At 41.5% G+C, this 23,761-nt stretch overlaps 3 protein-coding genes across 3 annotated transcripts in view; all 3 read left to right on the plus strand.

Annotated features, from left to right (window-relative positions):
- LOC140728313 (gamma-crystallin S-1-like) overlaps nt 1-23,761 on the plus strand; it is a 120,190-nt gene that overhangs the window by 10,270 nt on the left and 86,159 nt on the right. The gene's annotated exons all lie outside the window — the stretch shown is intronic.
- Nucleotides 6,692-9,064, plus strand: LOC140727425 (gamma-crystallin S-1-like). Its single transcript, XM_073044704.1, has 3 exons — nt 6,692-6,718; nt 7,830-8,072; nt 8,789-9,064. Exons 1-3 carry the CDS (start codon nt 6,692-6,694, stop codon nt 9,062-9,064), a joined length of 546 nt encoding a protein of 181 aa, XP_072900805.1.
- Nucleotides 15,402-17,180, plus strand: LOC140728311 (gamma-crystallin S-1-like). The gene is made up of 3 exons (XM_073046850.1): nt 15,402-15,425; nt 15,512-15,754; nt 16,831-17,180. The coding sequence occupies exons 1-3, from the start codon at nt 15,417-15,419 to the stop codon at nt 17,104-17,106; spliced, it is 528 nt and encodes a 175-aa protein (XP_072902951.1). The 5' UTR covers nt 15,402-15,416; the 3' UTR covers nt 17,107-17,180.

The raw sequence follows: 23,761 nt of genomic DNA on the forward strand, positions 1-23,761 counted from the left end.
ATCAGGTGGCACAGTCACACAGGGCCTGTTATTGTGAAATAAATAAAATAAAACTTTGCAGGTAAAGCAGCATCAGTGGAGGCAAGATGTTCAAGTGGACAGATTGGGCCGAGAGGCTGCAATCTTTCCTCTCAGTTCACATGCAAACTCCTGACAGAAGATGTTGGATTATGGCTTTTAACTCCATAGATGCCACTTGACAGCTGCATTCTTCCAGCGTTCTGTTTTTAAGGATCAAAGTTCCTCATTGGCTTTGCCTTTCGTACTCCTGCTTTCCTCACTCTGTTTCAGAGTTAGGATTCACTAAAAGATGTAATCGTAGGAAAACTAATGAGGAAGGGCAGATTCTAGAAAACACTGAGAGAGTTAAAGTAGACCTTTGAGGGTTGGGGCTAATTAGTGAGTTTAATATCTTGAGCCAATGATTGTCCAAAGCAGAAGATCAAAACCTGGTGACAGAGCAGTTGTTGGCACTATAGCTGAAAATTCAATAGCTTAGTTGTCTTTTAACTCAAGCTAAAATCATGAGGAAGAGGCATCCCTTCTCAAATTTCAAAGCAGTTTGTTGCACAAACACCCTGAAGCTGATTTTCACATTTTTAACCTTGTGTTGACTGAGATACAATGACAAGCCTCATGGTTCACACAGGAAGGAAGACAGTATCAGTGTCTGGTGCATAATGAGATATTAAGGGCTATGAAAAGAGCACAGGTTGAGGAGAATCTTCACAGACCCTTATGTCAGACTCCCTCACACGAGGCCACTGCATGAACACCTGACTGCATACCTCCTGCCATGGAATCATAAATAAGAAGGCACTCAGTACTTTAAGTGTGTCAGCTTGCTGCAAATGCAGCTAGTTCCATTCATATATCCTTTCCCTATAGCAGCCACACCTAGCCATCCCATGACCCAATTGTTTATTTTTCAAGTGCAGATACAGTTTCCCATTGAAAGCCAGGGCAAATGGAGTTCAAACAATAACTCAACATTGCAAAGATATGGTTTGAGTGACAAATGGTTCTTTTGTCATTAATGGTCAAAGTTCAATATCTCTGTTGCCTCCAAGTAGGTCCTCAGCTCATTTGCATGAAACACTTTTTATACATTTTCAAACCCACATTCTCTGATTCGCAGCCCTTCTGTCAATTACTGTAGTGACTGCACTTCAACTGTCAGTGAAGCTGGCAAAGTGGACGCCATGATTCTTGTCAACATATTGGATATTGGCACCCATGATTCAAACTATTGGAGTTTACATCTAAAAACTGGGAAGGCATTGCACTCAATGGATGCACCTGGTGGAAATCTGTTCAAGAAGGAGCTGAGAAAGGAGAGAATAAGCAACCAAAAGACCCAACCATGAACCCCAGTGACCACTTACTCATGTCTGCCCTGCACCAGAATTTGTAGATCCCAGATCAGGCTCTGCAGACACCTGTGGACCCATCAACAGACAACACCTTGGGATAGCATCTTACCTGATTTGAGTGATCTTATTATTACTACTATTGGTTACAGCCTGGCTGTGGGTCAAGGTCATGAAATCACTTTGGTAGTGATTACGTGCCAGAGCATCACATCACTCCCTGAAAGTGATATGCATGCAGTCACTGCATCACTGGGAACTTTTAATTCTAACAAAACCACATGCTCTCTCTAACACTAGTCAGAGGCAAGGGAGAATGATATACTGTGAGCATTCTTTAACTAGAGAGCCTCAGAGAACTCAATGTACCAGTATGTGGCAAAATGGAAGATTCTGCAAATATCTCTAAACTCAAGAGGGCAGAAATCAGAACCGTAGAAGTTCAGTATCTGAGGTGATTGTGAAAGGTACAGACAATGCAGTCCTACGCCTGCTCCATGCGTCTGTTAACAGGAATCCGACATCCATGAGAAAAACCTCATGAGATTTGGATAAATTATGCACTGCTTCTCACTGAAGTTCAGAATGATAAATTGTTCCCTGTAATGGACTGAGTTTGTCAGTCCTAAAAGACCAAACCAATCTGAGTGTCTCTCAGATGTGGTAATAAGCGTACAAGCACAACAAAGTAACTTAAGCATAACGTATTATCATAAAATAGAAAGAACAAATAAACCACACAAAATATTAAGTAGAAAAAGAAAATGCTGGCAGAACTCAGCAGGCCAGACAGCATCTATGGGAGGAGGTAGTGACGACGTTTCGGGCCGAAACCCTTCATCAGGAGTATATGCTGTCTATTCTGCATAGACACCATAGATGCTGTCTGACCTGCTGAGTTCTGCCAGCATTTTGTTTTTTTATTTATTTCCAGCATCTGCAGATTCACTCGTGTTGCCTCAAAATACTAAGTAGTAAGTTACAAAGATTTCCACAAAGATTTTGGGGCTCATGATTCATAGTCTCCACTTGATTGTTGCTGTCAATGAAGAAACTCTGAAATTGCCCTGGGTCCATCCAAAGCACTGATGATCGGGATTCCTCAGTCTAGGTGAAGTCGCAAGAACTGAGCAAAAGGTGCCTCAATAAATAGGTGTTCGATCCTCAAGCACAGCAAGACACACAGACACCAAGAAACTCTTTGGTCTTTTGTTCTCATGTCACTGGTGCCTTGAGGCCAAGGAAGAATCCAGTCACTATTAGCAAACATTTTAACAAACCTACAGTGTTGAATTTTTACGGACACCTTAAATACTGCATGCTCACAAAGTGTTATAGTGTCACTTGGAATTAGAAACATTGAAACATAGAAAACCTACAACACAATACAGGCCCTTCGGCCCACAAAACTGTGCAGAATATGTCCCTACCTTAGAACTGCCTAGGCTTTACCCATAGCCCTCTATTTTTCTAAGCTCCATGTAGCCATCCAAGAGTCTCTTAAAAGACCCTATCGTTTCCGCCTCCACCGCTGCTGCCGGCAGCCCATTCTATGCACTCCCTGTGTAAAAAAAAAAATTACCCCTGACATCTCCTCTGTACCTACTTCCAAGTACCTTAAAACTATGCCCTCTCATGCTAGCCATTTCAGCCCCAGGAAAAAGCCTCTGACTATCCACACAATCAATGCCTCTCATCATCTTATACACCTCTATCAGGTCACCTCTCATCCTCTGTCGCTCCAAGGAGAAAAGGCCGAGTTCACTCAACCTATTCTCATAAGGCATGCTCCCCAGCCCAGGCAACATCCTTGTAAATCTCCTCTTCACTCTTTCTATGGTTTCCACGTCCTTCCTGTCGTGAGGCGACCAGAATTGAGCACGGTACTCCAAGTGGGGTCTGACCAGGGTCCTATATAGCTGCAACATTACCTCTGGGCTCTAAAACTCAATCCCACGATTGATGAAGTCTAATTGTTCAGACTTTCATCTAATGTTTTTACAAAATTGAATACACCACAACATTTACTCAGTAAAGTGAAGTTTATGGTCATGCTCACGTGTACAGGTACAATATAAATAAAATTGCCACGGCATTACAGTCAAATGTAATGTAAGTTACACAAAATGGACCATACAATGAAAACAATCTTTGCTAAAGCAACAAAAAGAAAGACCCAATCAAAGACTAGTCCATGGCAGTGCAAGAGTTGGTCAGTAGTGTTCTGAGGTAGGGCTAGGTTTGTGCAGATCTGTTCAAGAACCTGATGTGTACAGTAAGCTTAATGTCAGTGTGACACTTCCCATCACTCCCTTAAAGATGATCACAACTTGTAGGATGAGGCACCTTAGAATGCAAAAAAAACTAAGAGCATGAACAGTTGGATAAAAAGGCAAGCAGAAGGAGTCTCTGGCCTTCTCAATGAGACTCATAGATAAGGTGGAAGATGACAGTCTTTTCTCCAGGCTAGGGGAATCCAAAACCTGGGGGTATAGGTTTAGGGTGAGAGGGGAAAGATTTAAGTAGGACCTGAGGGGTGGTGAGTATATGTATAGAGCCACCAGAAGCAGGTACTATGATATCATATAGGAAACACTTGGCTAGCTACATGGAGGGACAAGTACATTTGAGAGGAATTTGTACCGAACAGAGGAAACAGAGCTGAGTGTAGTGGGTGTCATGTCAGAGTGGACTCATTGGGGTGAAGGGCCTGCATCGGTGCTGTATATCTCTGGGCTCTCTGACATCACTTACTGATTGGCAGCAGAGTCTTTCAGTGCTCATTCCTTGTGTGTGCATTAGCACTATCGAGGTTATAACATCTGTGGTAGTTCACCTTAAAAGTGTCCAAATGCACATCGGGCAATGATTAGTGCATTCAAAAAAATGGTGTTAACAACCCCACCGATTATATTTATGAATTTCCAAGTACTCTGATTTTGACAGCAAGTATAACTTTTCACTTTAGAGCCCTGACCTTTGGAGAAAGTATGATTCAGTTCATAACATGCATTGAAATTTTGATAATCACACTGGGAGAGCACAAAAATCCATAACATAAATTCAAGTTTGCTGTACATACTGCATCTTCTCAACTTAAATTGCTTCCATTGCTCCTAGGAGTCCTGTGAATATTTTAAATTTCTAAGAGATGATTTGCACAATAGTTTTAGCCTATATCACACCTTGAACAGCACCAATTATTCACAGATGTTAGCTTCTCGATGAAGGCAATACCAGAGAAACAAGTCAACATTTAAATAACGAAGCTGCCGTATTCCATTGTAACATGAATGCGCAGGATGCCATTAGTAATCAGAATCAGTTTTCTTATCACTATTATATTACATGAAATTTTCAGCAGCAGTGCAGTGCAAGACATAAAAATTACTATAATTTTTATAATCAGATTCATTATGTCCCATTAGCATCCCTTTGCATAATATGAAAAGAAATTTCTCGATGACCTCTCTTCAGTGGATCAGCTGGCTAGAATTAAGCATGATAGCTTCTAACATCATGTTTTTTGTAACCTGTTCACCTTAATGAGCAAAGCTCTCTTCTTACTAAGCCTCTTCATATTCTCCGATGCAGGCTTATATTCTCATCTTTGTCTGGTATTCCACCATTCTCAACTATGAAAACTTACCAGTATAACTGATGGGTTGAATTTATGAAACAGAAAGTCAGTTACTTCTTGCCAACATTAAGGGAGCATTATCATGATTTGTTTATATCTTAACTAATTATCACTTATCTTTAGACCTTATCTGCTCAAGTTAAGATTTTGAAAAGGTTGCTTCTCTTTTTTTATCGGAATCTGACAAGAAATCCCAAATTTTGCAGTTAGTTTCAATTCTGTATCACAAATGCAACCAGCTCCGCAAAGCATAGTCCCAGTGTAACCCCGAGATTTTTCACTGTGGTTTCAGTTATGAAAACCTGATGACTTGCCAATTTTCACACAGTATGATTGGTGATGGATGAACGAATATTAATGTGTTAAAGAGGCGATAAGCAGAAACACTGTTATTGTTTCTGATGTTAATTGATACTACCAACTCTTTTGCAATGTCAGTCTCATGCTACAGAGACACAGCAGATTGTGCATCTCTCTCACGGTTTTACCCAACCAAGTTCAGTCCTGACTTCCAATGCGGAAACCTGCAATTCCAATGTAAGATTTGAAGACGATGATGAAAATAATAATAATAATAATAATAATAATAATAATAATAATAATAATAATAAAAAACTTTATTGATTCTGACTGGGAAATTCTTTTGTTACAGAAGCAACATTTAAACACACTAAGCAGTGTGCAGACTTAACTAATAATAAAGTACAGATTAATAATATGTGCAATAATAATGTACAAAATAATAAAACAGAGACTATTGTACTATGTTGTGTGCTCTCTTGTCACACAGAGGTGAACTGTTATATATGATTATTGCATTTGGAAGGTAAGATTTTCTGTAACGACCCTTGTGACAGTGGAGCTCAATGAGTCTTTTTGAAAGGGTTCTTATTCAGTAGGTCATGGAGAGGATGTGCCAGATTGTCCATAATGGATAACAGTTTGTTGAGTGACCTCCTGAAAAGATTCTCCCAGTAACCAAGTTTGCTCCAGCTGGTTGGGTTTCCTCCAACATTCCACTATTGTGCTGAATGTTAGGTTGACTAGCTACTGTAAATTATCAACAGTGTTACTAACCTGGTGGGAGAATCGGGTGGGAGGGGGAGGTTGTTAAAGTTGATGTGTGGGACAATAGGTTGTAGGGAAATAAGTAAGCATTACACTTAGAGTCATAGAGTTATACATCACAGAATTTGCCCTTCAGCTCAATGGAATCTCAGTTCACTCAGCAAATTAATGCTCGCCCCTTTGATGAATGTTATTAATTCCCTTCAGCACATCCTCACTGTAGCTGCAGTGGGTCCTATCTACAAAATGTAGAGCAGTTACTACTCTGACAGCACTCACAATCCCAGGCCCTCTATTACCAGGAAGAACAAGGAGCACGTGTACCTTCCAAGCCAAAAAAATCAAAATATTAGATGATATTACAGGAACTCCCTTCCAACAGCAAAATGGGATTACTGTCATTGGAAGAACTGCAATGGTTCAAGGAGACAGCTCACAACATCCCCCAAAGGCAATGGGATGGCCAATAATTACCGGCTTTACTCTCATCACAAAAATGAACTAAAAGAAATGGGATATTGCTAGGATGATGAGCAAATCCAGAATGTGGAGCTAAAGGAAACATTGAGTGTAAGTGTACAGTCCTTCTTTAGAAAGCTGTGACTGTTGCATCATGCTCAATAAGAGAAGTGGAGTGAATGTAAGAGTGCAGGCCCATTGGTCAAACACTGGAAAAAACTGAGAAGGGGCCACTGTAAAGTAGCATATTATAGTAATCCTGACTTGGAAAGTCAAGTGAGTTATGAAGGGAGAGGCAACAGAGATTATTGAAGACAAATCACGTTTGATTAATATGCTGAGTTTGGTGATGAGCGTTTAAAAGGAGCACTGCCATAAGGAAACGGCAGCCATCATCAAGGGCCCCACCATCCAAGGCATGTTCTCTTCACACTACCACCATTGACAAGGAGGTACAGAAGCCTTAGGTCCTATGCCATCAGGTTCAAGAACAGTTGCCTTCAGCCATCAGATGCGGATAACTTCATTCACCTCAACTCTGAACTGATACCACAACCCACAGACTCAGTTTCACAGACTCTGCAACTCATGTTCTCAGTATTGCTTATTTTTAAAAATTTACACAATTTGTCTTTTGTGTATTGCTTGTTTGTCAGTCTTTCTGTATAATTTTTAAAAATAAATTCTATTGTATATCTTTACTGCAAGAAGATGAATCTCAGGTTAGTATATGGTAACGTATACAGTACATACTTTCATAATAAATTTATTTTGACTTTGAAAGAAAAGGAGGCTGATCAATGATGCTGTTTCTATGGATTTTCAAAATACGTTTGACAATTTTATCAGGTGCATCTACAATTTAGACAGCTTGGGAAAGAGAACCGAACAGCTCCTTTGAACTAAGTTAATGGACGTGGGTGATATGGAGCTGCGACTGTTCCCAAACCGTTCATTTTAAACAACAATCAAAGTGGCAATAAAGCACAACTGAAAGAATCCATGATGCAGCAAATGTCTTTCTGCTCTTTTTCCACAATAAATGAAAAAGTAGGATTTGGATGCTTTTTGCTGATGTTCAATGCTGAGTCACCAGATTAGCAAGAACCTGCCTAGTGAGGTCTTTCTGTCTTGCATATAAATACCAGCCAATGTCAGGCAGTGAAACATTCACTTGGTTATCAGACTGTGTTCATCATGGGAAAGGCAAGAACCACCTTGTATATGAATTAAATGAGAATTTTCCATGAACACCTGAGAAACTATTAACACAGATATGTTTCTTCCCACAGATAATCTTCTACGAGGACAGGAACTTCCAGGGTCGGCACTATGAGTGCAGCTCCGACTGTGCCGACCTCTCCCCTTACTTCAGCCGCTGTAACTCCATCCGTGTTGAGAGTGACTGGTGGGTGTTGTACGAGAGACCCAACTACATGGGATACCAGTATGTCCTGAGCAGGGGAGAGTATCCTGACTACCAGCGCTGGATGGGATTCAATGACACAATCAGGTCGTGTCGCACTTACCCTTACGTAAGTTCCAATATTTTGTCTGGCGATAAATTTAGGGAGAGGATTTCATAAAATCCTTGAAAAATCCCCCTCTTCTGGTATGTTAAGTAGCCATGGAAAAACTTTTAACAGTGGAAAAGGTGAGCTATCTAATTGTGAGTTGCTATGTAGCTTGGGGATTGTAACTTAAAATGAACTATAAATTCATTTGTATTCTAAAGGTTATGAGACAGAATGTTCAGCCATGTCTAGGCGTTTATCCCTTGGAGAATGAGAGGTGGCCTTATAGAAATGTTTAGAATAGTTAAGATGGACAATAATGGTCTTTTCCGCAGAGTAGGGGAGTCCAAAACTAGAGGGCATAGATATAGGAGAGGGATTTGAAATGCAGCTGAAGGAGAACTTCTTCACCAGAGGATGGTAAGCATATAGAACAAGCTGAAAGAAGAAGTGTTTGAGACACGTACAATTTCCGCATTTAAGAGGCACGTGGAGTGGTGGGCTCAGAGGGATATGGGCTGAATACAGGAAGTTGCTGCAAGCTGGGCTTGCATCGTAGTTGGCATGGCCTCATTGTACTATGACTCCATTTCCCATTGACGTCAATGGTTATCCTATGAATTGATGTTCAGACGTTGTGTACAATGAGTGAACAACCCAGTATAAACCATTCCTGCCATAGAAATTGAAATTATTTTCAAAACAAAATGGCTAAAGCTGCTCTTTTTCTATTTCAGTACCAAGGAGAAAACTACAGGATGAGGATTTACGAGAGGCCTGACTTTCAGGGACAGATGATGGAGTTCATGGACGACTGTCCCTCTGTCTACGATCGTTTCCGTTACCGTGACATCCACTCCTGTCAGGTGATGGATGGTTACTGGATCTTTTATGAACATCCCAACTACAGAGGCCGACAGTACTTCCTGAGACCCGGGGAATACAGGAGATACAGTGACTGGGGAGGCTACAACTCAATGATCAGTTCTTTCAGGCGCATGAGGGACTTCTAAAAGTTGCTCTTGAAAATTATTGTATCCTATTTAAGTACTTATGGAGGTAATAAAATACTGTTGATGATATTATCAGCTCATCTGATTTATTTTTATTGGCCTTCAATGGAAATCAAACAGAAAAGTAATTTGAAATTTTATATAATAAAATAGAAACATAAGTTTTGCAATGAATGATGATTCTCTGGATTCTCTATTCTAGAAGATTGTTCAGGCTAGATCATTGAGATATTTAAAGAGGAGGACGAAACATTTTTGGAAGATTGGGGAATTCAAGGAATGGGAGGTTGGCACAGAAGAGTTCCCAAGGCCAGGAATAGATCAACCTTCTAAGAGAACTTTGAGGGCCAACTGACCAACTCCTACTCCTATATTGAAAGCTCCAAATCAAAGGAGAGATGTACACCCAGTTCACTTATACTTACCCTTTGATAAATGACCACATGAAGTCTACTATTGATGATATCTGCTTCTGCTTTGAGATAAATAGGAGATTAAGGAACAAAATTGTGTTAAGTATTAGTATTGAGTTAAGCACTTTGAATGTTAGGAAGGGATGGTTTTGTTGAAACCCACAGCAGTTGGAAGGGGTGGGAAGGATTATAGAATTCTTGGAGAATGAAGAGTACAAGGTGAATTTGGTTTTGGTCTGAATATCAGTGGGAGGTCATGAAGAGGGAAGAGCAGGTGGTTTTAGGTAGTTTAGTTTATCCTTCAGCTATTTGTTCAATGCAAAGCAGTCTCGATGGGAAACTTAGATATGACTCAGAACTCTTCTTAAGCAGTTTATTAAAGCCTTGATCTTATGGGTCAAGCACAGCAAAGTAACAGGTCCTTTCAGCTCAATGGGCCCACAGTGCCCAGTTCCTCCCACATGATTTACTAACCTCTACAGCTTTAGAATGTGGGAGAAAACCAGAGGGAACCCACGCTGTCATGGTGATAACATAAAAACTCTTTATCAGTACTTACTCTTTACCTTTAACGCTGTGTTACTGTGTCACCCCAATATTAACAAGCCCTATAAATAATACTAGATATGATCTTTCATGAAATTGCTGGAGGTATATATAAAATATTGCAAACTATTACACTCTAATAGGACTTCTATATGCTGTACCCTGCTATCCCTCTGATGCAGTTTCTGGCATCTCCCTCAGTACTTCTTACTCATCATCCAAAATTCAGACCGATAATAAGCTGATTAACGCTACCTTCCCTTTTGTTATAAATCATGTGAAGTCAAATCAAGCTTATTGTGAGATACAGAAATACATTGAGGTACAGGTGCAATGAAAAAAATTTCTTGCAGTAGCATCATGGCTCATAAGTACAGACAACACACCAAATATAAATTGCACGTAAATAGTAAATAAAATTATACCATACTACACTGAATAACAAGACTGTGCCAAAGCAAAATATTTTGCAATCAATGACAAATGCTTGCTTGTACAATAAGTGACCCCCAAAGTTCCATTACTGAGATAGGGTAGGGGTTGTGTAGGTCAGTTCAACAACCTGATAGTTGTAGGAAAGTCGTTGTTCCTGAACCTGTTGGTGTAGAATTTCAGACTTCTGTACCTCCTGCTTGATAGTACCAACAAGAAAAAGGCAAGATACAGATGCTGGAGATCTTTGTGGAGATCAATGTCACCTTCTAGAGGACACCATCAGCCTCTTGTGGTTCTCTACCACCTCCCAATCCTATATGTCCCATGTGGAAATGTCTGCTACCCAACCATTAGTACAACAAAGTTTAAAAGTGATCATTAAAACGTGCTAATGGACATTTCTACTGTTGCAAATGCTGACTGAATGATGAACTGAATAAGAATTTTGCATCAGTCTTCGCTGTGGAAGACACTAGCAGAATGGAGAATGTCCCAATGTGTCAGGGGGCATGTTACATATGAAGTTACCATTACCAGAGAGATGGTTCTTGGGAAAGTAAAAGGTCTGAAGGTAGATAAGTCACCTCGACCAGATGGTGTAAACACCAGTGTTCTGAAAGAGGTGGCTCAAGAGAATATGGAGGGTTTAGTAATGATCTTTCAAGAATCACTGGATTCTGGAATGTTTCTGAAAGGCTGGAAAATTGCAAATGTCACTCCACTTTTTAAGGTGGGAGAGAAGCAGAAGAAAGGAAACTGTATGGTAGTTAGTCTGACCTCAGTGGTTGGGAAGGTGTTGGAGTTGATTATTAAGGATGAGGTCTAGGGTACATGGAAGCACATGATAAAATAGGCCGTAGTCAGCATGGTTTCCTCAAGGAAAATCTTGCCTGACAAATCTGTTGAAGTTCTTTGAAGAAATAACATACAGGATAGACAAGGAGGACCAGTAGATGTTGTGTACATGTATTTTCAGAAGAGCTTTGACAAGTGCCACACTTGAGGATGCTCAACAAGCTATGAGCCCATGGTATTGCAGAAATGATTCTAGCATGGATAAAGCTGTGGCTGATAGGTAGGAGACAAAGAGGGGGAATCAAGGGAGCCTTTTCTGGTTGGCAGTTGGTGACTAAGTGGTTTTCTACAGGCGTCTGTGTTGGGACCAATTCTTTTTACGTTATATGTCAATAATTTGGATGATGGAATTAATGGCTTTGTTTTCAGACAACATGAAGACAGGTGTATGTGCAGGTAGTTTTGAATATGTAGAGAGACTACAGAAGGACAGACTGATTAGGAAAATGGGCAAATAAGTGGCAGATGGAATACAGTGTTTGGAATTGATTGGTAGAAGAGTTGAAAGGGTCGACTATTTTCTGAATGGAGAGCAAATACCGCAAACTAAGGCACAAAGGTACTTGGGAGTCCTTGTCCAGAACGTGTTGGATAAGGTGTTGCATAAAACATTTATCCATAAGATAACGATGCATAGAGTTGGGGGTGATGTGTTAGCATGGATAGAGGATTTCTGCTAACAGAAAGCAGAGAGTTGGGATACATGGGTGTTACTCTGGTTTGCAATTAGTGGTGAGCAATGGCCCACAGGGGTTGGTGTTGGGCCTGCCACTGTTCACAACGTACATTAACAATCTGGAAGAGGGGACCGAGTGTAGTGTAGTTTGCTGATGATACTAAATTGAGTGGAAAAGCAAATTGTGCAGAATATATGGAGAGTCTGCGGAGAGATTATAGGTAGGCTAAGTGAGTGGACAAGGGTCTGGCAGATGGAATACAATGTTGGTAAACATGAGGTCGTCCACATTGAAAGGAAAATGGAAGAGCAGATTATTATTTAGATGGTAAAAAAATCTGCAGCATGCTGCTGTGCAGAGGGACTTGGGAGTGCTTGTGAATGAATCACAGAAGACTGGTTTGCAGGTGCAGCAGGCTATCAAGAAGGCAAATGAAATCATGGCCCTCATTACTAGAGCGATTGAATTTAAGAGCAGGGAGGTTATGCTGCAATTGTACAGGGTACTGGTGAAGCCACACCTGGTGTACTGCATGCAGTTCTGGTCTTCTTACTTGAGAAAGGATATACAGTACTGGCTTTGGAGGCACTGTAGAGAAGGTTCACCAGGTTGCTTCTAGAGATAAAGGGGTTAGACTATGAGGAGAGATTGAATTGCTTGGGTCTGTACTCACTGAAATTCAGAAGAATGAGAGATCTTACACAAACATTTAAAATTATGAAAGGGATCAGTAGGGTAGAGGCAGGAAAGTTATTTCCACTGGTAGGTGAGACAAAAACTAGGGGACATAGCCTCAAGGTTTGGGGGAGTAGATTTAGGACAGAGATGAGGAGGAACTGCTTTTCCTAGAGACTGGTGAATCTGTGGAATTTTCTGCCCAATGAAGCAGTGGAGGCTACCTCAGTAAATATATTTCAGACAAGGTTGGATACATTTTTGTATAGTAGGGGAATTACGGTTCTGGGGAAAAGGCAAATAGATGGAGAGGAGTCCATGGCCAGATCAGCCACGATCTTATTGAAAGGCGGAGCAGGCTCGATGGGCCAGAAGACCTACTCCTGCTCCTATTTCTTATGTTCCTATGTTCTTATCCCCTAAAAGTTAATTTGCAGGTTTAGTCTGTGGTGAGGGAAATCAAATGTGATGTTAGCATGTATTTCAGAGGACAAGAATATAAAAACAAGGATGTAATTTTGAAAATTTATAAGGCACTGGTGAGGCTTCACTTGGAGTATAGTGAGTAGTTTTGGGCCCCTTATTTTAGAAAGGATGTGCTGAAGCTGGAGAGGGTTCAAAGTGGTTCACAAACGTTATTCCAGGATTGAACAGTTTGTTATATGAAGAGCGTTTGATGGCTCTGGGCCAGTATTTACTGGAATTCAGAAAAATGAGGGGTGACCTCATTAAAGCCTATTGATTGGTGAAAGGCCTTGACTGAGTGGATGCGGAGATGTTTCCTATGGTAGGAGAGTTAAAGGCTAGTGGATACTAGCTTAGTATAAAGGGGTGTCCTTTTAGAACGGTGATGAGGAGAAATTTCTTTAGCCAGAGTGGAGAATCTGTGGAATTCTTTGCTATAAGCAGCTGTGGAGGCCAAGACTTTATGCATATTTAAGGCAGAGGTTGATTGGTCAGGGAATGAAGGAATACGGGGAGAAGGCAGGAGATTAGGCTTAAGGAGAAAATTGGATCAGCCATAATAAAATGGTGAAGCACACTCTATGGGCCAAAAGGCATAATTCTGCTCCTATATTTTATTGTCTAAGAGGACAGGGTCAGGTTCTGATGGTTTAGCAATAACTTCTTGATACTATAATATTATGAAAGGTATATGGAAAGTGTATCGTAGTTCAACATAGAAGCACAATCTGAGGTAAAGTTGAAGCTCCTCAAATCCATATATTTTTGGTGGTTTTCAGTTAATCTGGAATTAAATTAAAGCAGAGCGCTGTGCAGGGATTTGCTTCTAAAAGTGGATGTAACAGGTATTAGAGCAGTAATTACCATTAGCTTGGGAAGTTTTCCTCATGGCTTGTTGAGGGATACTAATGTTAGGACAGAAGGACCTTTCCAGATTTAAGTCACATTTCTGTGTTCTTTGGAGTAGAGTGAAGGATGATCTCATTGAAACAAATTATGCACTAAATCACACTACCAGGTTGATGTCAAAATCTTTCCACCACTAGAGTCCTTGGACTAGTTGCCATGGCTGCAAGATAAAGCAGTAATTATTTATTACTGCGCTGTTGAGAACTGAAACTGGCAAGCCAATGACCCAAAAAAGTCATAGCTAAAGACTGGGTCATCTCATCAGCTGCCTGAAATAATAATCTCAGACGTAACCTCATTAAACAGAAAGATTTGTCCAGCGTGAAGGAATCTGATGGTTGACATTAGAGAGGTTTTTAAAATCATGAGAAGATGGAAAAAGTGGAGGGTGAGAGTATTTTACACAGGGTATAGGAGTCTAACATTAGAGGACATAGGTTTAGGATGAGAGGGGAAAGACGGGACCTGAGGAGCATGTTTTTCACAGAGTGTGGTGGGTATTTGGAACAAGTGACCAGAGGCAGGGAACATTTCAGTGCTTACAGACACTGACACAGGTACACATGCGTCGACAACTGTTTTTATGAACCAACAAATTATCAGAGATAATCATTGATTTATTGGCCTTACTCACATCAGAAAAATGAATTAATGGGATATCACAAGGATGGAGAGGAAATCCAGAATGTGGAGGTAATTGAAATGCTGAGTGTATGTGTACAGTTCTTTAATGACAGGAGAGTGGAGGGCTTTGACCGTTCAATGTGTTCAACAAGAGAAGTGGAGCAAACATAATGAATGCTGGAGGTGGGAAAACTACAAGGAACCATTGTGAAAGGCAATATTAACTCTCACTTAGAGTATCAAATGGGTTATGAAGCGAGAGGCAGAAGAGATTATTGAAGATAAATCACGTTTTTCTCATCTGGATGAATTTATTGATGAAAGAATAGAGGTGGCTGATCAGTGCTGTGGAGCAAAAGCTTTGTTGATGGATTTTCAAAAGAAATATTTCAGTTTAGTTGGTCATGTCCTCAATGTAGGCAGTTTGGGAAAGAGAATGAAAACACTACCTTGACCATTGTGAATGGACCTGGGTGATACGCAGCTATGAATGTTCCTGAACTGTTTGGTTGAAACAACAATTGAAATGATAAGAAAGCACAACTGAAAGAATCCACGATGCAACAAATGTCTTTCTGTTGTTTTTCTAAAATAAATGAAAAAAAGGATTTTGCTGCATTTTGCTGATGTTTAATGTTGTGTCAGCAGAACAACAGGAAACTGCCTAGTGAGGCCTTTCTACCCTGCATATAAATACCAACTTGTGTTCGGCAGTGAAACATTCAGTTGGTTACCAGACTCACTGTGTTCAAAATGGGAAAGGCAAGGACTACTCAGTAAATGAACTAAATGAGAATTCTCCATGAACACCTGAGCAACTATTAACACAGATATGTTTCTTCCCACAGATCATCTTCTACGAGGACAGGAACTTCCAGGGTCGGCACTATGAGTGCAGCTCCGACTGTGCCGACCTCTCCCCTTACTTCAGCCGCTGTAACTCCATCCGTGTTGAGAGTGACTGGTGGGTGTTGTATGAGAAACCCAACTACATGGGATACCAGTATGCCTTGAGAAGGGGAGAGTATCCTGACTACCAGCGCTGGATGGGATTCAATGACACAATCAGGTCATGTCGCAGTTACCCATATGTAAGTTACAATTTTTTTTAGGGAATTTGATCCTTTGCAGTTTGGCTCTGAAAATGGAGAAATTACCCAACAAGTGCCTAATGGACATCAAACATGCTCGAGTGTGTTAATAGGCAAGAGCATTTCGAGGTGAAGGAGGAGGTGGTCTGAGTTTCTTAAGGAGCATTAAGGTGGATAAGTCCCCAGGGCCTGGTGGAAAATATCTCTGGTTATTGACAGAGGCAAGGGATGGGATAGCTGGCACCTTGACCAACATCTTCACGTTTTTTTCTACCCATCTGGAATATTGCATGCAGATTTGGTCACACCATTATAGGAATGATGTTGTGAGTTTGGAGAGGGTGCAGGGTGCAGGCTGCAAGCTGCAGGAAGCTTTTCAGGATGTTGTCTGGATTACAGAGCATGTGCTGTAATGAGAGACTGGACAAACTTGAATTACTTTTCCCTGGAGCAGCAGAGTTTGAGGGGAGATCTGATAGAAGTTTGTAAGATTATAAGAGGCATAGATGTAGTAGACAGACAGTATCTTTTTTTCCCAAGTTTAAAATATCTCATACCAGAGGACATACATTTAATGTGAGAGGGTGTAAGTTCAAAGGAGATGCGAGGGGCAAGTTTTTCACAGTGGTGGGTGCCTGGAATAAGAGGCAGGTACATCAGGGACTTTTAAGAGATGTTTAGTTAGTTGCACGAATGTGAGGGAAATGGGAGGATATGGACAGAAGGGATTAGTTAAGTTGTCCTTCTAATTTAAATGATCAACTAAATTTAAATTTACCAATTTAATTGGTTCAGTACAACATTGTAGGCCAAAGGGCCTATTCCTGTACACTACTTTTCCATGTTCTATGTTCGAAATGCAGAGTTTCTCATATATTCTTCTGTGTTTTCCTTCCAGCATCAATGCCAGTTGGGAGCACTGTTGAGACAAATAGCTAGTTAAATGATCAATTTGCACAGACTTTAATTCCCACTGAAGTCAATATCCTGCTGATGAATTAGTGTTTAGATGTCATGTACAATGACTGAATGATCTGCAAAATATCATTACTAAAAATGTATTTTTCCTATTCCAGTACCGAGGTGGAAACTACAGGATGAGGATTTACGAGAGGCCTGACTTTGGAGGGCAGATGATGGAATTCATGGACGACTGTCCCTCTGTCTACGATCGTTTCCGTTACCGTGACATCCACTCCTGTCAGGTGATGGATGGCTACTGGATCTTCTATGAACAACCCAACTACAGAGGCCGACAGTACTTCCTGAGACCCGGGGAATACAGGAGATACAGTGACTGGGGTGGCTACAACTCAATGATTGGGTCCTTCAGGTGCATGAGGGACTTCTAAAAGTTGCTCTTGAAAAATCTGATTTTATCTTGTTAAAATATTTATGGAGGCAATAAAATACCTTTGACAATCAACTCATTTGATTCATTTACTCTGATTCCACTGGAAATTCACAGTCAAACAGTAATCATAATCTAAGGATCACATTAAATTGTTTTACCACAGTTGGTTCCAGCTAACAGATAACTTCATGATGATTCATAGGAGGCGGAAAAATATAAAATTAATAGAAAGTTGTTCTTTGCCTCTTGTGTTATTTTGTTCATTGTGAGGCATTGAGCTCCATTTCTGAATTTATTTCCAGTGAATTTAATGAGTACAAATATCTATCTTTATGATTTCCATGATTCCGATGGTTTTGCGAAATCACTTTACAAAAAGTATGAGCAACATAAATTAAGACATGGAGTTAAACAGCAAAGAAAGCAGCACTTTTACAAAACATGATGAATTCTACCAAAGTTGAGACCAGTGTAAACAGCAGGAAGACATGTCTGAAATCTGCTGGATAGATTAAACATATCTATGGTTCTGTGTGGGTGGAAGTTGAGTTGAAATTGATATAGAATTACTGTATTTGTATTATTACAAATTACTATAAATTGCACATCGCACATTTACACGGAGACATAATTTTTACACCTCATGTATGTGAAAGATGTAAGAAATAAAGTCAAGTCAATTCAGTTCATCAACAGAAGCAGGATGCAGCGCTCCATGCAACCATATGCAATTCTGATAAGAAGTACAAACTACGAAACTTAAATGAAAGCACAGCCCAGATAAATGAAGAAACTAATAACAAATTCTTTAATTCTGCGGAAGAAAATGTTAACCAATGGATAAGCATGACCTGTCATGGAAAACATCCTCATGATCTGGGAGGAATAGATGTTGAGAAGGAGACATGTAACATCTGGCTCAGAGTTGCAGACCTCTTCCCAGAATCATAGAAACATGGAAACATAGAAAACCTACAGCACAGTACAGGCCCTGTGGCCCACAAAGCTGTGCTGAACATGTCCTTACTCTAGAACTACCTAGGCTTACCCATAGCCCTCTATCTTTCTAAGCTCATAAGGCACGACTTGCTTACTGAAGCAAAGTACCTCCTAAAGAATGTCTTGGGGTTTTCCTTAGTCCTGTCTGCCAAGGCCTTCTCATGGCCCCTTCTGGCTATCCTAATTTAATTCTTAAGCTCCCTCCTGCTAGCCTTATAATCTTCTAGATCTTTATCATTACCTAGTTTTTTGAACCTTTCGTAAGCTCTTCTTTTCTTCTTGACTAGATTTTCAACAGCCTCTGTACACCATGGTTCCTGTACCCTGCCATCCTCTCCCTGTCTCATTGGAATGCACCTATGCAGAACCCCATGGAAATATCCCCTGAACATCTGCCACATTTCTTCCGTACATTTCCCTGAGAACATCTGTTTCCAATCTATGCTTCCAAGTTCCTGCCTGATAGCCTCATCTTTCCCCTTAGTCCAATTAAATGTTTCCCTAACTTGTCTGTTCCTATCCCTCTCCAATGCTGTGGTAAAGGAGATAGAATTGTGATCACTATCTCCAAAATGCTCTCCCACTGAGAGATCTGACACCTGACCAGGTTCATTTCCCAATACCAGATCAAGTACAGCCTCTCCTCTTGTAGGCTTATCTACATATTGTGTCATGAAACCTTCCTGAATACACCTAACAAATTCCACCCCACCTAAACCCCTCACTCTAGGGAGATGCCAATCAAGATTTGGGAAATTAAAATCTCCCATCACAACAACCCTGTTATTATTACACTTTTACAGAATCTCTCTCCCTATCTGCCTCCTTGATGTCCCAGTTACTATTGGGTGGTCTATAAAAAACACCCAGTAGAGTTATAACACCTTCCTATTCCTAACTTCTACCCACAGAAACTCCTTAGACAACCCCTCCATGACTTCCTTTTCTGCAGCCATGACACTATCTCTGATCAACAGTGCCACGCCCCAACCTCTTTTGCCTCCCTCCCTGCCCTTTCTGAAACATCTAAAACCTGGCACTTGTAGTAGCCATTCCTGCTCCTGTACCATCTCAGTCTCTGTAATGGCCACAACATTGTAGCTCCAAGTGCTAATCTACACTCTAAGCTCATCCACTTTGTTCATAATACTCCTCATGTTAAAAAAGACATATCTGAAACCACCAGTCTGAGCTCGTCCCTTCTCTATCACCTGCCTATCCTCCCTTTCACACTGTCTCCAGGCTTTCTCTATTTGTGAGCCAACCTCCCTTTCCTCCATCACTTCAGTTCGGTTCCCACCTCCCCCCCCCCCCCCCCCCAGCAATTCTAGTTTAAACTCTCCCCAATAGCCTTAGCAAACCTTCCGCCAGGATATTGGTCCCCCTGGGATTCAAGTGCAACCCGTCCTTTTGTACAGGTCACACCCGCTCCAAAAGAGGTCCCAATGATCCAGAAATCTGAATCCCTGCCCCCACTCCAATCCCTCAGCCACGCATTTATTCTCCACCTTATTCCATTCCTATACTCACTGTCACGCGGCACAGGCAGTAATCCCGAGATTACTACCTTTGAGGTCCTGCTTCTCAACTTCCTTCCTAACTCCCTGTTTTTCAGGACCTCCTCCCTTTTCCTACCTATGTCATTGGTACCAATATGTACCATGACCTCTGGCTGTGCTCCTTCCCACTTCAAGATATTGTGGACGCATTCAAAAACATCCTGGACCCTGGCACCTGGGAGGCAAACTACCATCTGCGTTTCTTTCCTGTGAGGGGTTCCACGTGGCAATACAGAACCAGGTCATTAACGCACTAGAGATGATCAAAAATGCATAATAAATGACCAATAAATTTAAGATGATAAATGCAGAAAATGCCAAGGGAAACCGGAAGCAATCCAGCACATTATAGGATCCTGCAGCAATTTAACTCAATTTAATTACTTCCACAGGCACAGACAAATGGCAAGCATCATTCACCAAAATCTTGCTTTAAAATACAAACTCATAAAAGACAACATACCTTACTATAAATAGAAGCCTGCTTCAGTTTTAGAGTCAAAATCCTACAAGTTATTTTACAAGCAAGAACAACCTATTTAATGGACATCAGTAAGTGAAAAACACCAGAAATATGCAGAATTGAAAGAGAAATTCGGAAGACTATGGAACATGAGCAGATTATCCATTGTTCCAACAGTAATATCTACAACTGAGTCATCCCAAAGTCAGTACATAATAGCATTGAATTAGCCTACACAGCAATAAGATCTTCAGAGAGCCACATTACTAAACACCACCAATATCTGGTAATTAAGTTTGATGATCTCAGAGCTAGGGTGCTGCATCAGAGGGACGTTAGGATAGCACGCATCCTCGACTTCACAGAATCCCGGTTAATGCCTTCTATACTGGATGCAGCAATTCAGGTTGATGGGTTCACTATACACCTTAAGATAGAACTGTTAACAATGAAATCTTTTCAAACTCCTAATGAAATACAGCTTGCCTTCTTTATAGTTGCTTCGATATGTTGGGAACAGGTTAGATCCTCAGAGATCTTGACACCCAGGAACTTGAAATTGCTCACTTTCTCCACTCCTCATCACTCTATGAGGATTGGTTTGTTTTCCCTCATTGTACCATTCCTGAAGTCCACAATTAGCTCTTTTATCTTACTGGTGTTGAGTACAAGGTTGTTGCTGCGACACCACTCAACTAGCTGGTATATCTCACTCCTGTACGCCCTCTCATCTCCACCTGAGCTTCTGCCAATGTTGGCTTTGTCATTAGCAAACTTATAGATGGCATTTGAGCTATACCTAGCCACACAGTCAAAGGTATAGAGGGAGAAGAGCAATGGGCTAAGCACATACCTGAGGTGTTTCAGTTTTGATTGTCAGCAAGGAGGAGGTGTTATTACTAATCCGCAGAGCTTGTGATCTTCTAGTTAGGAAGTTTTGGATCCAATTGCAGAGGGAGATACAGAGGCCCAGGTACTGTAGCTTATCGAATGGGGCTGTGGGAATAATGCTGTTAAATGCTGAGCTGTAGTCAACGAACAGCATCCTAACGTAGGTGTTTGTATTGTCCAGGTAATCTAAGGCATTGTGAAGAGCCATTGAGATTGTATCTGCTGTAGACCTATTGCGGTGATACGCAAATTGCAGTGGGTCCTGATCCTTGCTGAGTTTAATCATCAGCCTCTCAAAACACTTCATTATTGTGGAAGACCCAGTGGGACGACAACTCATCCCATTTATTAAGGCTGGTAGGAGTACTGAATGCATCCGCCTTAGTGCTCCTTCAGGACTCCTCTCTACAGGCAAGGAGTGGAACATGAGGGCAGATCTCAGCAGACAGCTACAGCTGCCCTCAGAAATAAGCAAAACCTGTTTCCGGCCAGACATTGTACTGTGGTCTATGGCTGCCAAGGCCGTCCTCCTCACTGAGTTAACCACCCCATGGGAGGAAGAGGTTGATGTACTCTGACGTGGCAGCTGAGTGTAAGGAGGTAGTATGTCAGGCTTTGTCAGTGCATCGACGACAAAGTCAATCTGTGACATGGCAGTGACTGGAACGAGGCTCAGGAGAACCACCAGGGAGTTGGCCGAAGAGGCAGAAAAGGGCAAGTTTTGGCTGTGTCTGAAGGGGAAGGACAGAAATTGGGGGACTGATTAACCCCATTGGAAGCTGCAAAGGGTGGCAAAGAGATCTCCCTGTCACTGCTCTGCCACCAGGGGAGTACCAGTGTTAAGGGAGTGAAACATCAATGGGTGGTGGTCCACGGCTGAGGACCCTGCAGTTGACCTCAGGCCAATGTGGAAGTGTGGCATGCAGCCATGCCAAGCAGGAAACAATATCTTCCTGTAAATCTGATTAAGTGTGACTGGGTGATAGTCATTGGGGCAGGTTAGCACGTTCTTCTTCGGCATCAGTATAACTGAAGCCTGCTTGACGCAGGTTGGTAGCTCAGACTGCTGAAGCGAGAGGTTAAAGATCTCAGTGAATTCTCCAGCCAGTTGATCTGCACAGGTCTTAGGTACTCAGCCAGGAATTCCATCGGAGGATGATGATTTCCATGGGTACACCCTCCTGACTGATGCTCTCATTTCGGCCTCAGAAACTAATATCACAGGGTCATCGGGAGTTGTGGGAGTTTGTGATGGTTCCTCCATGTTTTGATGGACCAAGTGAGCATAGAAGACATTGAACTCACCTGGAAGTGAATTCTTGTTGTCATCTCTGCCACTTGATTTCACTTTGTTACAAGTGATAGCATTCAAGCCCTGCCAAAGCTGAAGAGCAAGTTTATTCCAGAATTGCCACTTCGCTTGTAAGATGGCTTTTTGGAGATTGTACCTGGACCTCTTGGCTACCAGACATGAATGCCTCTGATCTGGTCCTCAACAGATAGCAGATCTCATGGTTCATCCAGGACTCCTGTCTGGAGAAGACGCTGAATGATTTTGTGGGGACACACTCATCAATGGCTATTTTATAAACGAACAACTTATTGGAGGCTTATCGAAGACTTCCTGTTCATTTCTTGTACCCAAGAAGGCGACTCCATCTGGACTTAATGACTACAGACCAAGTTCCTTCACATCTCATCTGATGGAGGTCCTGACTTACCTTAGACTACAAGTGAGATCTTCATTGGACCTTCTACACTTTGCCTACCAACCTCGTGTGGGAGTGGATGATGCCATTGTCTGCCTTTTGCAGAGAGATCAATCCCACCTGGATGATTCTGGTGGCATTGTGAGATTCATAGTGTTTCATTTCTCTGGTGTCTTCAATACAATCCAAGCACTTCTACTGAGCAAAGTTGCAAAGGATGGGTGCAGACAAATCCACTACCTCCTGGATTACTGCCTTCCTGACAGATAGACCCCAGTTTGTATAGCTGGGTAGTTCTAGAAACATAGAAAATAGGTGCAGGAGTAGGCCATTCAGCCCTTCGAGCCTGCACTGCCATTCAGTATGATCATGGCTGATCATCCAACTCAGAACTCTGTACTTGCTTTCTCTCCATACCCCCTGATCCCTTTAGCCACAAGGGCCATATCTAACTTCCTCTTAAATATAGCCAATGAACCAGCCTCAACTGTTTCCTGTGGCAGAGAATTCCACAGATTCACCACTCTCTGTGTGAAGAAGTTTTTCCTCATCTCGGTCCTAAAAGGCTTCCCCTTTATCCTTAAACTGTGACCCCTCACTCTGGACTTCCCCAACATCGGAAGCAATCTTCCTGCATCTAGCCTGTCCAATCCCTTCAGAATTTTATACATTTCAATAAGATCCCCCCTCAATCTTCTAAATTCCAGTGAGTATAAGTCTAGTTGATCCAGTCTTTCTTCATATGAAAGTCCTGCCATCCCAGGAATCAATCTAGTGAACCTTCTCTGTACTCCCTCTATGGCAAGAATGTCTTTCCTCAGATTAGGGGACCAAAACTGCACACAATACTCTAGGTGCGGTCTCACCAAGGCCTTGTACAACTGCAGTAGAACCTCCTTGCTCCTGTACTCAAATCCTTTTGCTATGAATGCCAACATACCATTTGCCTTTTTCACCACCTGCTGTACCTGCATGCCCACCTTCAATGACTGGTGTACAATGACACCCAGGTCTCATTGCATCTCCCCTTTT

The sequence above is a fragment of the Hemitrygon akajei genome, chromosome 5 (assembly GCF_048418815.1).
Source record: "Hemitrygon akajei chromosome 5, sHemAka1.3, whole genome shotgun sequence".
NCBI lineage: Eukaryota > Metazoa > Chordata > Chondrichthyes > Myliobatiformes > Dasyatidae > Hemitrygon > Hemitrygon akajei.

Coding starts and splice junctions, on each gene's coding strand:
- LOC140727425 (XM_073044704.1), top strand. CDS start 6,692: ATGCTCAATAAGAGAAGTGGAGTGAAT. Junction 6,719..7,829: donor ATAAGAGAAGTGGAGTGAAT/GTAAGAGTGCAG, acceptor TTCTTCCCACAG/ATAATCTTCTACGAGGACAG. Junction 8,073..8,788: donor CGTGTCGCACTTACCCTTAC/GTAAGTTCCAAT, acceptor TTTCTATTTCAG/TACCAAGGAGAAAACTACAG.
- LOC140728311 (XM_073046850.1), top strand. Junction 15,755..16,830: donor CATGTCGCAGTTACCCATAT/GTAAGTTACAAT, acceptor TTCCTATTCCAG/TACCGAGGTGGAAACTACAG.